Here is a 16,810-nt window from a genome sequence, read left to right on the forward strand (position 1 = left end):
TCTATGCTGTACGTTACATCCCAGAGACCAGTTTGTATTTCTTAATCCCTTCACCTTTTTCACCCAGTCCCCCACCTCCTCCACTCCCCACCCCCGGCAACCATCAGTTTGTTCTCTGTATCTATAAGTCTGTTTCTGCTTTTTTTTGTTCGTTTATTTTGTTCTTTAGATTCCACATATAAATGAGATCATACAGTATTTGTCTTTCAGTATTTGAAATAAGCCTGACTTATTTCTCTTAGCATAATACCCTCTATGTCAGGGGTGCCCAAACTTTTTTCAGCGTTTTTCACCAAGGGCCATATGCGGTAAAATACACAAACAGCCGGGCCACTCACTCGAGGTGAAGTACGTATTGCCTCACCTGGTTTATTTAAGTAAACGAAATATAGTTTTGGAATTTGCTGCGGGCCAATTACAACGGATCATGGGCCGCAGTTGGCCCGCGGGCCGCAGTTTGACACCCCTGCTCTATGTCCATCATGTTGTCGCAATGGTAAGATTTCATTCTTTTTTACGGCTGAGTAATAGTCCACTGTATATGTGTACCACCTCTTCTTTATTCAGTCATCTGTTGATGGGCAGTTGGGTTGCTTCCCTATCTTGTCCGTTGTAAATAGCACTGCAGTGAACATAGGGGTGCATACTCATATGTCTTTTCAAATGAGTTTTTGGGTTCCTTCAGATAAATACCCAGAAGTGGAATTGCTGGATCATAAGGTAGTTCTATTTTTAATCTTTTGAGGAACCTCCAAATCATTTTCCATAATGGCTTTACCAATTTGCAGTCCGTTGGGGGCTTTTTGAATTCTATCTGAGAAAATTACCTATTTTGGAAAACACACACTTGCCCTTTTGTAGTACAGAACCAGAACACCCCAGGTCGTCCCAACTCATAGGAACCAGGCAACTTTTCCTGAGGGGCTGCTATAAAAAGCTAATGGCTTTTATTCCTGCTCACTCTTTATATTTAATTATTTAATATATTCTACCTACCCAACCCTGACTTGGATGTTTTTTCAGATTAATCCATGTAAATTACAGATGAGTGACTTTTGACTCAGTTTTGACTTACCCGTTGCCTTATTTTTTATTTCAGAGTAACAGATATAAACCTGGGGAAGTTGGTGCGTGGGGATGCCCATGAATGTTTTGTTTCACCTGTGGCCAGAGCTATAATTGAACTTCTTGAAAAGTCAGGTATGATGTTCCTTCAGAATTGCTGCTATTTTCTATTTATTGGTATTTGCATTATTTTTTAGTAAGGATTTGTTTCTAGAATGTCAAGATTCTAATTGAAACGTGGAAGTAATATTCAGTGTCGGCTTTATTTTTATCATCTTTTGGAAGATATGAATGACTGGCAAATTTTTCTAATAAGATTAACTATATTATATTTTAAAAGAGAAATTGTTAAAGATAAATGATTAACCTGTTTTAAACAAATTCTCAGTTTCTCTTCATGAAAACAGTCAAAATAACCACAATTAAAAATGTTTCAAGTTTTAACTCAAATCTGTCAATATGTAGACCTAGATAACACATTTAAGTCTTAAATGAAGAACATTTTAGATAGAGTTTATAGTATAGAAACCTAGATTGGGATTTATCGGTGAGCAGTATCTCTTTGAATAATCAGTATTTCATTCCCATCATTCTTTCCCTGACCTTGCACTTCTATGTCAATGACACAGAAATGAGTAATTTCTTTTGGTTATTAACGTTAATAATAAGTAAATTGCTAATGAGTGTTTCATGTATTTGAGGACTTTCTAGCTGAGTGCGAAAAAATTCAGCTTACTAAAGTTTTCTCAATTCCAGCTTGAGTGAAAAAAAAGCAAATGCCCTTCCCTCTCACCTGAACAAGCAACAATCAAACAAAAATTCCAAAATATATACCAAAGTTCTATTAGAAGATCAACTTTCAAGATATACCTTTAGGACATTGGCCATCTGAGATAATCCATAGACGGTGCTTTTCCATCATGTGGGTTATGAGGGTGATGATTCTCAGTCCCTCTACCATAAAAGTTGCCAAGAAAGAGGAAATTATGGCTTCTAGTCATTATCGGTTGGTGCTCAGAGGACCAGGTTTTCAAAGGCTCTTTTCCTTACGGGAAAGCTGTATGGGAGGAAAGCGTGACGTTTGGGTTGTGATACTGATTTTCATTTGGTGGGCAGGTGTCAACTTAGATGGAAAGAAGATCTTGGTAGTAGGAGCCCATGGGTCTTTGGAAGCTGCCCTGCAATGCCTGTTCCAGAGAAAAGGGTCTATGACAATGAGCTCCCAGTGGGAAACACCTCAGCTTCAAAGCAAGGTAAGCATCATCCCGGTGGGAAATACAACCTCAAAGGCTTATATTAGAAAAGGACAAGAGCTGGAAGTGTAGAAGCTAAGCGCTAAACGTAAGAAGTTGGAGAAAGAACAGCAGAAAATCTCAAAGGGTGAAAACAATAAAGAGCATAGATTAATGAAATAAAAAAACAACACAAACACATATGAGAGATTATCAACAAAGCCATAAGTTGGTTCTTGGAAAAGTCTAGCAAAATAGACACACCATTAGCCAAAATAATTAAGAAGAGAAAAAACACCAGCAATATTAGGAATGAATGAGGGGACGTAACCACGGGAACAAAACTTATTTTTAAAAAGGATAATATGAAAAACTTTATGCTGGTAAATATGAACATTTCTGTGAAATGAAAAATTTCCTAGAAAATGTAACTTGCAAAATGGATTTAAGTAAAATTTAATTGACTTAAATAAAGACATTGAATCAGTCTACCCACCAAACAAACAAACAAAAAGGCAACAGGTGGTTTTATAAATGAGTTCAACCCGTCAAAGAACAGATCATAATCTTTTCTCCAGAGAATGGGGAGAAACAGAACTCTTCCCTAACTTGTTTTATGATTGCCCCAAAAAGGGACAAGATGCTAAAGGACAGTTACAGATGAATTTTACTTAGGAACACAGAGGAAATAATGATTAGCAAAATATTAGAAAACTGAATCCAGCACCAGGTTGGGGTCATCATAGGATTGCAAGGGTGGTTTAACATCAGATTATCTATGAGTGTCATTCACATTGTCAGATTAAAAACTACTGTCACCACAGTAGGTGAAGAAGAGTTATTTGACATCATCTAGCATCCTTTATGATACTTTCCTAGAAAGCCCCTTAGACTAGGAATTTAAAGGCATTCCTTAATTCGATAAAACTTCTATAAAAAGTTCTAGCAAGTATCTCATTTAATAGTGCAATATTAGAAACTTTTCTTTTAAAATTAGGAAAGACAAGGTGCCTGTTATCAATACTCCTTATCAGCACTGTATGGGAATGTCGAGCAGTACCAGGAAGAAATGGAGGGAGGAGAGAGGAAAGGAGGGAGGGTGGTAGGGAGGGAGGGAGGAAGGAAAGAAGGAGAAAAGGAAGGAAATTTTTAACGATTGGAAAAGAAGATACCAAACTGTCATTAATCCTCAATGATATGGTTATCTACATAAAAAGCCCAAAATAATGTATTTAAAAATAAGAGAATTAATAAGAGTTCAGCTGGGTTCTTGGGTATAAAATGAAGATGCAAAAATCAATTGCATTTCTAAACACCACACCCACAGTTAGAAAATCAAATTTTTTAAAAGTGTAATTTCTGAGAGCAGTGAGAATATAAGGCACCTAAGAATAAACTTAACAAAAGTTATTTCTGATCTTTTGAAAGAAATTATATAATTTTGATGAAATTCATTAAGATGACCCAAATAAAAGCAGAAATACCATGTTCATGGATAAGAAGACTCAGTATCTTAAAGACATTGTTTCTCTCCAAATTAATCTGTAAATTTGAATCAAAATCCTGACAGAACATTGCTTTGTAGAATTTAACAAGATGATTCTAAAATTTATATGGAAGCACAAGGACAAACACAAGACAGTTTTGAAAGAAAACTAGAGTTATAAATATGTGTATAAACATAGAAGAATTTTTTTAAAACAGCGTTCATTGAAAAAAAGCAAGGTTGTTGCAGAAGGATGTTATTTCATTTCATGAACACCATTTATGTAAGCTCTAAACACAATACTACTCTACAGTATATATATTTTAGGTCTGCATACATATAAAGTATAAAGAAATGAATGAGAGCTATGAACCAAATTAGGAAACTATGGACAGGGACAAAGATGTAGATGGAAAGGAGACGTGGGGACCTTCACTTACACTGGTCATGTCTTTTGTGTTAAACTGTGCAGTGAGTAAGGTATCCAGGTGTGCTATATTCCTTTACATTTTCATGTCTGAAATAGTTAATAAAGTTTTCAGTTTCAAAAAAATGACAATGCATTTCACAAATTTCGAGCAAAGTGAAGTTGAAAACGCATTAAATACAATAGATTAGTGCAGAACAAAAATCTCAAAGATGGTGTACCTCGTATCGCTGTGTGAGAATGGAAACAAGCCACTGTGGTCCTGGCCAGAGGAGGCAGGCATCTCCTCCGAGACGTACAATGTTTGAGTGGCAGGTGGATCAAATATCTTTCATTCTTTCTTGTTTTAAGACAGTTCAGGAAGGTGGTTTGGCAATTAATTCAACTGAAACCTATGTGCTTTTTGAGCGGTCACCACATGGTGGCAGCCTACTCAAGGAAATTGAAGGGCAGCGTGTTGTAATTTAGAGCCCAGAATTTTTGAGTTGGAAGCTTAGTGGAAGAGGAAAATAAACCTTGCCCCGAACTGAACAGCTGTGCTGAAAGAGAGAAAAGAGCTTTCATTGGCAATTGAATGTTTTCACAGCTGTCACAGATACTTTTGCTAGTTGTATCTGTATTTTTGAAAAACAAAGACATCTTTTAAAGTACTTTTTTATTATGGAAATAAATCACCTGAGTTCTTTGGGATCAGTCTCATTCTAACTTTAAGAACGATTAAGTAGCTTTACTCTCTAGAGAATCTAAAAATTTGGTAGCATTCCTGTTTTTGTAAATCTGAGAAGGTTTTCTCTAATAGCTCATGTTGCACACACGTTTTATTTCTAAGACCTTGATACTTAAAACAGCACCACTGTAAATTTTAGAGCCAGTCAACTTTCACTCTTTCTATTGCTTTATCTTAGAAGCCAAAACTGTGGAAAGAAAGGTTCAGGGTTCCCCATGCATGTCTTTGAAGTTTCTTTGGTATCTGGTTTTGGCCCCCTCTACCTGGCCTACTTAGAAATGACAGGCTCCCATCCTACTGCAAAATAAAGCCTGTATCTTCCCATTTTTCATGCCATCAGCTATCACGTCACTGGTCACTTACCTTCCCGTCAATGTGCCTCCATACTTCTACCTGACCTTTGATTTTTCACTACAACTATATTTTATTTCTACAACAAAGACCATTGCTGGGCCTTGTTTCAGAGGGTCAGCAGTCCCTCTGCAGACCACCATGGTGGCAGTTAACATGATACAAAATGCACGTAGGCTCAGGTTAGCATCCTGGGGCACCCGACTGGCATAGGCTGTGTCTACTCCTGCCACATGCTATGAAAAATATGAACATGTTAATTTAACAAGAGATTGGGATTTTTATCTTCTAATTTCATCAACAACGAATAATAGTGCATTTTAAGGTTATAGTCCATTTAGCTTCTCATTATCATCAGTGATAAGTGTTTGGGAATGAAAAGGGCAAGCAAAGGCTTATGGGTATTAGGTCAAAGGGAATTTCTTACATGCTTATGTGTACCTGACATGGGACAAGAATCCCTGTTGGCCATCTAGTTGGGGATTTCCAAAGCCAAGGGCATGATGGGTTTGTGCTTAGGGGGTGATCATACGAGAGTTGTGTCTACCACCTCCTAAACTACATACAGCCTTTCGAGTTTGGGATGTCCTTCGAGTCATCCAGCCTCCTGCAACCAGTAGGCACTGCCTTCGAAGACAGTAGAGCGTGGGCTTCAATGACAAAGCTCTGGGGTCAAGACTTAGCTGCTGCTTAACTTCTGTGAACCTGTCTCCTCGTGTGTAGAATGGGGGTCATGATACTCCATACCTCATAGAGCTGCTGTAAAAATTCAATAATTGTGTAAGTTTGCTCAGCACAGAACTTGGCACCTATTAACATTCACATTAATAGCTTGGCTGTTGTTAGTGGTTACTCAGGAAAGGCACTGGCAAGTTTCACCATACGGATTGATCCACGATGTGGAAAGGCAGGTGGGCCCATCACAGCATGAGGAGATGGTCTGTGCAGTTCCCCAACAGTATGTGGTGGCATAAAGAATTAAACCAAAACAAAATGAAGAGACTGTGCCAGAGAGAGTGGGTGCTCAGTTTCAGCCAGGCCCGCTCCCACTGTGGTCTGCACCAGGAGTGTTATCACCTTTTAGTAATGTAACGGAGAGCCCTTTGCTCTGCAGCTGTGGATCTCTGCCTTCCCTTGATGGCTCTGATACCTGCAAGCCTCTTTCCTTGGCATCACATCTGCTGGGGATTCCTGCTTTTCCTCCCAGGCCCTACAATTTTGAGGAACACTTTTGTCAACTTAGTTAAATAGATAGAGCTCCTACCTAAATCTAGGGATAGTCTTGGGATAATGATTACGAATGAAATCCCTGTGGAACCTGAGCATAAGGAACTGAGATTTGCCTTTTCAGAGTTCTAGAGAAAACAGGAGATTTCTATACTTGATAGCTTTATAGCTTATGCCCATCTGAGTGTATCAATTGAAAATTAAGACTCAGTTTCCTGCTTTGTGTCTGAGCTTTGAGATGTGTCATGCATTTACGTGTGGGGGACGGGAAGAATATTTGGGCATTTGTCCAAATTAGCCATGTACGCTGGAGCGTCAGATGTCAGTGAGCCAGAGCAGCGGGCGTGGCGTTTCTGCATAGGGCTAAGGAATCGCCCTCCTTCCTCCCTCCTCCACCCGAACGTAGGCCCTACGCTCTGCTTCCCTGGCCCCTGGGATAGAATGACCCCTCTGTGGGGATGGCACAGAGCCCTCTGCCCCAGGAGAATTGTCCTAGATTTGGAGATAGCCTCTTCCTCACCCTAATGAGTTCACCCTCATGCCAAAAGCAATCCAAGGTGAGAGAAAGTTTCTGCATTTTGTCCTTACGAGGCACAGTGGTAATCTTCTGCAGGGAAGAGGGTGATGGGCACCACGGGGGGGGGGGCGGGGTCTGTGCACCCCTCACTCCCCTGAGAGCCTCTTCTGCATCTGTGTTAGAACAGCTGGACAGCGATGGCGAACGGTCTCCTCTGTGACAGATCACATCAGTCCCAACTGCGTGTAAGAAATCACCTGGAAATCAGAGAACCATTTTGTTTTGTTTTTTTCTCAGAGGGTCTCATTTCTCCTGAGCACAGAGATCTTCAAAACTAGTACTAACAGAAGAAGGAAAAAATAGAGGTCTTTCACATTTGAAAGATCAAAGTGTGTAGTTTTGTTGAGCAAAGCTAAATTATCACAACGTCATTTCCAGTTTAAATTCAGTGCTTAGCATGGCTTATAAAAGGCTTTTAAAAGTGTATTGGAAAATTCTAAATATATTTGAATTATACACATGAAATCTTGGGGGAAAAAATCTCTTTTCCAAAGATTGGAAAGAAAAAAAAATACACCTAGTTTTCAAACTGGACTAGATTAGTGAGTTACATGGTAATTCTTTTTCTTTAAAAAAAAAAAATTATAGTTTTTCATGCATTTGTCTTTTAAATCCTGTAGGAAATAAAAAGTGTAGTTATAAATCCAAAATGCAATAATGCTGCCTTTTCTGGAGATCTTCATTTGTTCATGTGGCTTGGAATTACTGTCTAGTGTCCTTTCATTTCAACCTGAAGGACTCCCTTTCACAGTTATTGTAGGGCACATCTAGTGATAATGAGCTTCCTCAGCTTTTATTATATGCAAATAAATTCATTTCTCCCTCTTTTTTTTTGAAGTACAGTTTTGCTGGATATAGAATTCTTGGTTGACAGATTGTTTTCTTCTAACATTTTAAAGATGTCATCCCGCTGTCTTCTTCCCTTTAAAGTTTCTGATGAGTGAATTATTCTTTGTAGCAGGAGAGGCTATACTTAAACCTGTAACATATTGTAACAGCAATAATGGTAGCTAATTTTAATGGAGTTAGTAGTTACTATGAACCAGGCACTGTCCTTTACTCACGTTTTCTCATTGATTGTATACAGTCATCCCATTAGGCAAGATTCATTATCCCCATATCAAAGATGAGGAAACTGAGGCTCCGAGAAGTAAAGAGAGTTTCCAAATATCTGTAATTTTAAAATGATGGCAGTCGCTCTACAGCCTGTATTTCTAGCCACTGTCCTATGTCAGCTCTTACTCCAGATAATCACATAGTCTAATCTCTAATCTTTAAAACCCAGAAGTACCTGACAGCTCGAATGGTGAACGTTAGAGAGACCTAGACCCAAGATATTAGACTTTAGCTCAGTTCACCATTGTTCTATGCCAATAGTTAATAATCCCACAAACTCCCTTTTAAGAGAAGGAAGCTGACCTAGACTGAGTGTTGTTCTCTCCCTGAGGCGGGGGCTTGTCACCACCGCTTCAGGCTCACTCCTCAGAGGGAAGATGTCCACCCTACTGAGGCTGGGGCAGGGGGGCAGAGGTGCAGACACGCGGGACGACCTCATCGTGGGACGACCTCATCGTGGGAGCCCCTCTGCTCCCCCACCTGTTGTAGGTGGATGGGGAAAATAGTCCCTGACACCAGGGCTCCACAGATCTTGGGGCAAGGAAATACCAAGGCCCCTCAGTAATATGTGATTAAGTGACCTGAGTAATGCTGGTCCTTGGGCTTGGACAGATTTTTGAACATTCAAGAGCTGCAAGTGCCTTTGGATGTCGGCACCTGTTCTTTTCACTCTTCCTTCTGCCTAATCAGTGCACTGCTTATTAACACCAGAGAAGGCGGTGAACAGAACTGTTTAAAAAGCCCCCCAACCAGGCCATTTATATTTAGCAATGTTGAGGAAAGGATTTGTGAGACGATCTATTGAAACTCAGGGACATGTGATCAGAGGGGGCCGTGTAAAGTCACAGGCTTGGCTGTCTTAGATGTTTCAAGCTATGGCTTGTGCACATGGAGGAGGGCTCCCTGCTGTGTCCTGCAGAGAACAGGCCAGGAATCCACTCCACCTGCGTATCACCCGTAGTTTTCCTTTCTGCATCATCGACAGAGCCTGTTTCCATCTTTCACCCCTGCTTCCCCCGGTGTAAATGCGTTGTAAGGCTGTAGAATTAGACCACTTTAATCAGAAGGTCTTAAACAGAATCTATAACAATAATGCACCTTCTATTTGTGTAAAGATTTAGCTTTCATAGCCTTTTCATATATTATCTCATGAGTATATGAAAACACCTGAAAATGGGGTGTTGGACAGCATACCTTGACCCTGGTCAGTGGTGAAAAGGAGCAGAACCTGAGCTGAAGTCTAGATCTTGTGACTCCACCTATAGGACTCTTCCCACTGCACCTCACTTCCTTTCTGTCGAATGCAACTTGCACACTTTCCAGAGAAGGCAGTGGAGGCCCAGAATGCAGAAATCCTCATGTGCAATATGAGGTTCAGAATTAGAAAGCATAAATGTGTTGGGAAATGCAAAGCTAATTTCCCACCGCCATTATCAATTTGTGTTAATTTGAACATGCTTTGGGTACACAGGCAGGTGGGTACTAGACTTCTTGGGGGGGAATCACTTCATAAGTTATGTAAATAACTATGCTGTGCACCTGAAACTCATACAATATTGAATGTCAATGGTAATTGAAAATGTAAATATACAAAAATAAATTTAAAAAATAAAAACTAATAAAGCATGTGGTTAACAGCATAAACAAATCGTGAAGGCTGCCCTGCCTCCGTGACGTGTGGCTTGCTAAGTGTTGCTCTGGGAACTGTCACGGGAATTTCCTCATTTTTGTGCTGCATGGTTCTGAGTCTGTCATTAGATTCCCTCCCAACACACACACACACGAACACACACACATACACACACTGTTTCTCTCTCATCTCTGCTTTTTCATTTTATTTTTTTCCTAGGATTTGAGGAAGGGAATTATTTTTGATGAACCTTTCAAAGTATATCCATTACTAGGTTTGAGGTTACGTGTCCCTTTTACCATCTGTCATAACTTATGTGAGTGTCAAGGTCACTTAAAGAGGGATTGACTATCTGTTCTATCATTTTGAACACAACCCAGAATATCTTTGATTTCCTCCTCTCATACATTGACTAGTAAATATGTAGAATGATGACGTAAAAGGTGAACTTAGGAACATTAGATAAAGGAAGGTCATTTATTGGCCTTTGGGGGAAAAATTGGTAGATAAGTGCTGTAATTATAATCCCTAACCGTCCATTTGGCTTGTAGTCATACTGATTTATGAAATAACCATGGGGTAGGTCTTAATTTTAAAGGCCAATAATCTGTTCTACTGATCATGGATGAGAGTGGAAAAAACAAACATACCCAGTTCCTGAAAGGAAAAGCCTCCCAGGATGAGGTCACTTGATAAGCATAAAGTAGGGGAATTACCTTTTGCTGAAATTGTCATTCTCCCATCTTGCCAAAGTATTACAACATCTGAATGAAAATGGTTTGACATTCTTATTTTAGAGTATTTATGCAGCTATTTTAATGTTTCTATTTGATAGTATGCTTATTATTTCAGGAAAATGGATATGGATCCATAGATACAAAGCAGTAATCGTACGGTGGATGTTCCATTAATTTAAATAAAAAGATTAGACATTCTAAGTTAGAATAACTTATGTGTACCCAGGGACTTTGCTCATGAAAAATCTGCCCAAATGAACTTTTCATATGCAGGGAACATACTGGACTCAAATGGCAAGAATTTACCAGGCATGGTTGCTAATGTCCGTTTCTATAGTAAAGTCACTTATGCGTTCCTCCTTGTCAGAAATGGATTTTTTTGTCTTTCAGCTTGCTTGGCTATTGGGCATCATTCAAACCTGTCGGCCACACCCTTTCTCCTTAGCTTTCATGAAAATACCATTTTTCTTTTCCTACCTCCTGGGCTGCACCTGAATCAAGTGGTTTGTTCTTCCTCTCTTACAATTTAAGAGGAGCCCTCCCCAGGGATGTACTGTAACCCCTTTTCTTCCCGTTCCATCTATTTCCCTCGGAGAGCTTTATCCAAGCTGCTGGTTATAACTACATCTGCAGGCTGATGTGTAGTGCAGCCTGCAGCCCCACCCTCCCTGGCTACCCTCTGTTCCCGGCACCTGGCATCCAGCTTCTTCCCAGACATCCCCTCTTGCGTGTTTCAGTATTGGGCTTTCCTTGTCACCCACTCCGACCCGGTTCTCCACCCAGCTTTCAGAGGAATCTTCCTAAAACATGTCTGATGGTGGGAGGGCAAAGAAAGTAACCCAGTCTAACAGCTACTTTCCTGTTAATCAAGAAAAGCTCAGCAAATTTGGACATTTGACACTTACGGAAAGAAAAGTGACCTTTCATAAAAAAAAAAAACACAAAAAAAAACACCTAACTTTGTTTAGGACTTTGCCGTGAGATAGTCAGGAAACAGATATCCCAGATACTCCCTGTCACTCTAACGTACTGTGAAGAACCTTCTGTGGAATATAATGTCATCCATAAAGCCACTTAACTGGGCTCGCAGAAACCACATGGTGTCCCCATTAGCTGAAAGTGGAAGACCAAGTAAGGGGCCACCTCCCTCCCTTCGGAACCCTCCGCACTTTCTGTGTGTGACAGCTGCCAGCCAACATACAGGGACTGATCAAGAATGCTGGCTGGTGTCAATCTAGAGGTTAAATACTAATAAAATCTCCTTTCCACACTGCATGGGCAAAACAAGGAGAATTCGAGTGTTTGTTTCTTTTCTCAGTTGTTTGCCCCGTGCTCCTCCGTATTGAAGATTCCAGCTCTAAACTTTAGACTGGGACTTTCAGTTCTGAATCCTCAGCAACCTCTGTCTGCCCTGAGGAGCACTCGAGAGATGGCAGGTGAAAGTGTGTTCACTAAAGAAGCCTGGATCTCTTTTCTTCTCTGTAATGATTGTAATTTTAGAAGCGAGTCTTTGCTGGAGAAAGCACCTGTTGATTTTTTTTTTTTTTAAGTACTGTTCTTCATTTTGAACTTGGTTTTCTGAACTGTGTTGAAGGAACTTTTGAAGGATATAGAAACAGGTTTCATAGGTCTCAGGTAATGTAAAGCACAATTCTTCAATAATATCCCTCAACTTTTTTTTTTTTTAACCTATTCAGCTTTTGGTATACAGTATATACAAATCTCATAGCTGAGATTCTCAAATGTCCCTTCTCGAAACACACTGATAACAGAAGATGAATTCTGTCTTCTAGCCGAGACGGTGAGGCTGACTATACTTTTCTGTAGTTTCAATTTTAAAATGCATTTTGTTTGCTAGATACAAAATTATGATGCAAATCACATCTTTCCTCGCTCCCCTCTTCATGTTTTGACACTTGTCCCCACCCCCCTTAAAAATCAGTGAGTTAGAGAAAAACATTTTTCATGTTATCTAAACTCTACAGTACTCCCGTATCTCCACAATAAATGTCTGCATATCTGTGTCTTGGTATTGTTTTAACATTTGGTCTTCTGCCTGGGGAATGGGCGGTTTCTTTAAGCTGCTTCCACTCAGGTCTCAGCAGAGAAAGCAATATTTTGTTATGAGGTAAAGTTTCAAGCCAGGCTCTGGCCAAGGTCTTTCCCATTTGGGAGGAGGAAAGTAGAAACTGCCAGTGAGACGATAATTCTCCTTGAATTTTAGCTCAAAAAAATCTTCCCTGGTCCTCAGGAGGTTATTTATTGATTTAAGCATCTAGCACTTTTCCCTTCCAAAAAGAATTAACAGCTATGATGTGATCATTGCTAAGGGAAGAGATTTTTGTCTTTTCTCTGTGGGATTAACTGTCCCCCAGTTGCTTATTAGCACAGCTCACTTTGGAGTTGTATTTAGGTCCAGAGTTGAGGGGTCAGAATGAGCTTTCGAGATTTATAGATAATGAAAAGAACAGGTTGTATCAGAGACACCACGTGTAGGAAACTAGGTCTTCTTAGGGGACTTGTGTGAACCTGTGATTCTTGCCCTTTTCCAAAATGAATATTTCAGTCTTCTACGTATTAACTTTTTATAGATGTTTTAACATGTTCTGTTCTTGCTGCTATTGTGCAGAAAAACACAATGGCTTTTCTTGTCTACTGATCATTTTCAGCAAGCATTAAACGTTTGTGTTTCTCTTGAGGCTTACTGTAGTTGAATATTTGCAGTGGTATAGGTAAATGAAAAAATGCATTTTCCTATTCAGGTGTGTAAAATCCTCTTTCCTCAAGAACACTTTATTCCCCAAAATATAACATCACCCAAAAGTCAAGCTGCTTTTTAAATCTATCTGTAGGAAACATAATGTGGCATTAACACAATTCTTCAAAAATATCTCTAGATTGTTAGTAATATTGGGTATACACGTCTTAATTCAGTTTCACAGTGTGATCGCTTCTTGGGCTTTTGGCCAAGATCAAGTGCAGTTTCACAGTGTTGTGGCATAAAAAAAGAATGGTTCTTTTAGTAGGGACTTGTCTTTTTAATGTGAGTCATACCGTCGATTCACTGAGATACCATTTCAATGAATTCATCTTCTTCCTGTACCTTAGTAAAATACGGGACTGCAAAGCAACAAGCACTGTTTGGCTCATGGGTGGTGGCACTCAATGATGTCAGTTCACTTGGTCCTGTTTGCATGATCAAATTGACCAGCTGTTTCTGGGATGTTAACTTTCAAAGGTTGGCTCTTTGAGAAGACACACATTTGCATTGTTACCGTGCCCCTCCTCTATCAGGGGAACTTGGCTTTTTTGTTCCTACACCAGGTGGGACGGTCATGGGTGCTTCCCCTCACTGCCACCTCTTGTCCCAAGATGCCTAAGAGACTTTAGCTGACGCAGCCTCTCGCTGAAACTGTCACACCTGAGAGGGCTGAGCAGCTGGCTTAGTTCCTCCCTGAGATGTTCAGCAATCAGCCTGTCCACACTGAGAACGGACGAGGAGGCATGGAGCATGTTTGTTTACCGGGTAGTTGGCTGGTGGGAATGGCAGTGGGGGTGTTTTTGAGTTTTTATACTTTCTGCTCCTCTGTTTGATTCTGAAGAGTCTGCAGGGCTTGGAAGTCTGTGGAAAGAGCAGTGTTGGCCACCAGTGTTGGAGAGGAGAGGATGGGACCTCCCCTCTCTTTCTACCTCATAGAGTATTCCAAGACTGGGTCCACTAGGGGAAACAGGACATAGCATAGAGCTATTACAATCACCGAGCCTCAGTTTCCTTGTCTATTAAATGGGTATAGTAACACCTCCCTCACAGATTTGGGATATGCAGTGAGATAATAATTGAGAGCACCGAGTGGACATGTGCAGTGGCAGCCCCTTTTCTCCAAGGGTCTAAGATTTCTTCTTTGCCTCTGTCCCTCCACACATGGACCCAGTTGGAGATCATCAGCTGCTTAGTTGGTACAGGGACAGGTGGTCATTCTTTGGTTCAGCTCAGAGCCAACCTCTTACCCTATCTCTAGACATAACCTTCCCACCAGACACGTCCCACCAGCGCTGTGTTGTCAAAATCTGAACAGGACGGACGTGATGAATGTGTTTTGTAGTAGTGGTTGCAGTCTTCCTTTTTCTCAAAAAAAAAAAAAAAAGAAAAAGAGGCAGTTTGGCAGGAGACTGACCAGAGCCTCAAGGAAAGTGAGATTCTTTCTCGAGCTCTTGAAAATCCTTCCATAGATCTAGTAAGAGTCGCATATGGCTCTAATTTTGATTGTGCAGTTGGACGGGCCAGCAGTCCCCCTCGCTGGTCAGATCTGCAACTGGCTTCACATAACAACCCCTATTTTCCTCCTAAGCCACGGTGTGAATCAGGATGCCACCTACCCGGTGTATCTTTCGGGGTCCCCTTTCCATTAGCAGACTTTTCTTTGCGCCATCCCTTTGCTTGACATTGCAGTTAGTGGTGAAAACATATAAATGATAATTCCACACCTAGTCCATGTGTTGAAGTGAGTACACCCTGAAAAAAATTCTAAAGTCTCCTTTTCTTTCTTGGATATGATAAACACGTTGTTAGTACTGATACGTGCTACATTGGTACATGTGATTCTGTCCGAGTCTTCGCTGTGGGCCGAAACTCTGCAACTATGCTTGTCTATTACACTAAAGTCCCTTGACATTGGTTGTTAGTCACGTCTTGACGCTACAGATTAAAAGGTGTGAGCTGTTTTTCTTTTTCTCTCTAGCTTCACGAGGCTGACATTGTGGTCTTAGGCTCGCCCAAGCCAGAAGATATTCCTCTTTCTTGGATACAACCAGGAACTACTGTTCTCAACTGTTCCCATGACATCCTATCAGGTAAATGGGTTACAATTGGTGCTGGGTTGCTGATAAAAAGAGGTGTTGTTATTATGAGAAATGTTAATCTTATTCTAAAGAGTATGTTCCTGAAATGTTGTCATTGCCAACATATGTACTCGGGATAGGAAACTGGAATGTTGATGTGCCTACCTCTTGGGTTACTCACATGGGAACCATGTTGTCCAGCAAAGAGAAGCTAAGATGCCAACTGCAGTAGCTGCTGCTTCCTCCTTCCTTGCTGGCCTCTAGCATTGAGCCATCAGGTTGGTGGCTGTCTAAAGTAGATAATTCCTACTTGTGCCGAGTCTTTTAAAAAGCAACAGAATCCTGTCCTTCAGAGAAATCTCAGCTGAACTTCTACATGTAAAAGCAGATGAAAACAAAGTTGCCGGGAGGGATGGGAAATGCATCCCTCGTGTCACCCTGATTTCACCTTGTACTAACCGCCCCCTCCAAAGGCACCTCAGAACAGTGTGAAAGTCACCATTAGAAACAGAGGTCGTGTTAGGTTTGCTGCTGATAGTTGATGGTATTTTGCCAAGGGATCCAGGAGTGTCTCAGGCCACAACAGGCCCAGCATTAGGGTAGCTCAAGCTATCTGTGTCAGCACCAGGGTACCCAGCTGGGGGCCAGTAGGAGCAAGCCCACAGGGGGCACCCCTTAATCATTCACACTGAGGCAAAGAAAGCTTTGGAACACACCCAGCACAGCTCCTCAAGTCCCCGAGTAATGTGTGTATTCAAGAGATACTGGCAAATGGTGGCAAAGAAACCCTCCTTCCTCATTACCTGTGGTCTCCCATTTCAGCTTGGAGAGGAGGCCTATTCCAAGCTGGCCTGGAGGGCAGCATTTTTATCCCCAAAGCTGATCAGAACGAGGACCAAAGTCGGTAGAGGCCTCTGCCCCCTTTCACCTCTGCCCGTACCATAGTGGATTTCTAGATCTTGAAACCTTCTGGGCAAGACCACAAAAGAGAGTAAAATTGAGAATAATATCCAGAAGGAAATAAAAATAACTTCTGATCTAGTCACCTCTAGAGAACCATTTTGTTTTTTTCATTAAAAAAAAAAATATTCAACTTAGTTGTACGGGATATTCTAGAAGGAAACGAAAATAATATGCGAAAAGCATTCTTGAAATTCATATAACTCTTTCTTTAAAGAAATATTGGACCGTCCTCTCTAGGAAATACAGCTCCTCCCAGAATTGATCAATCAGATTAAAAACTTACCCTTGGGGCTGAACGGTGTGGGCTGGATTGCAGAGTACAAGGGAACATGCTCCGGAATTTGACAGAGTGCTCGTGTACTCAACTCTTGGGTGAAGAGCACATCGATGAATGAAGCAGTTAAATGCAATATAATGTGAATGTGGGATTAAT

The 16,810-nt window shown here is 40.8% G+C and overlaps 1 protein-coding gene across 1 annotated transcript in view; it reads left to right on the forward strand.

Moving 5' to 3' along the window:
* Positions 1-16,810, forward strand: part of MTHFD1L (methylenetetrahydrofolate dehydrogenase (NADP+ dependent) 1 like) — a 192,618-nt gene that overhangs the window by 11,821 nt on the left and 163,987 nt on the right. Inside the window, exons 6-8 of the mRNA XM_033103092.1 lie at positions 1,100-1,200; positions 2,182-2,318; positions 15,315-15,426. Of these exons, the coding sequence (XP_032958983.1) occupies positions 1,100-1,200; positions 2,182-2,318; positions 15,315-15,426 (350 nt within the window). The remainder of the gene's footprint in view (positions 1-1,099; positions 1,201-2,181; positions 2,319-15,314; positions 15,427-16,810) is intronic.

The sequence above is a fragment of the Rhinolophus ferrumequinum genome, chromosome 3 (genome assembly GCF_004115265.2).
Source record: "Rhinolophus ferrumequinum isolate MPI-CBG mRhiFer1 chromosome 3, mRhiFer1_v1.p, whole genome shotgun sequence".
Classification (NCBI taxonomy): domain Eukaryota; kingdom Metazoa; phylum Chordata; class Mammalia; order Chiroptera; family Rhinolophidae; genus Rhinolophus; species Rhinolophus ferrumequinum.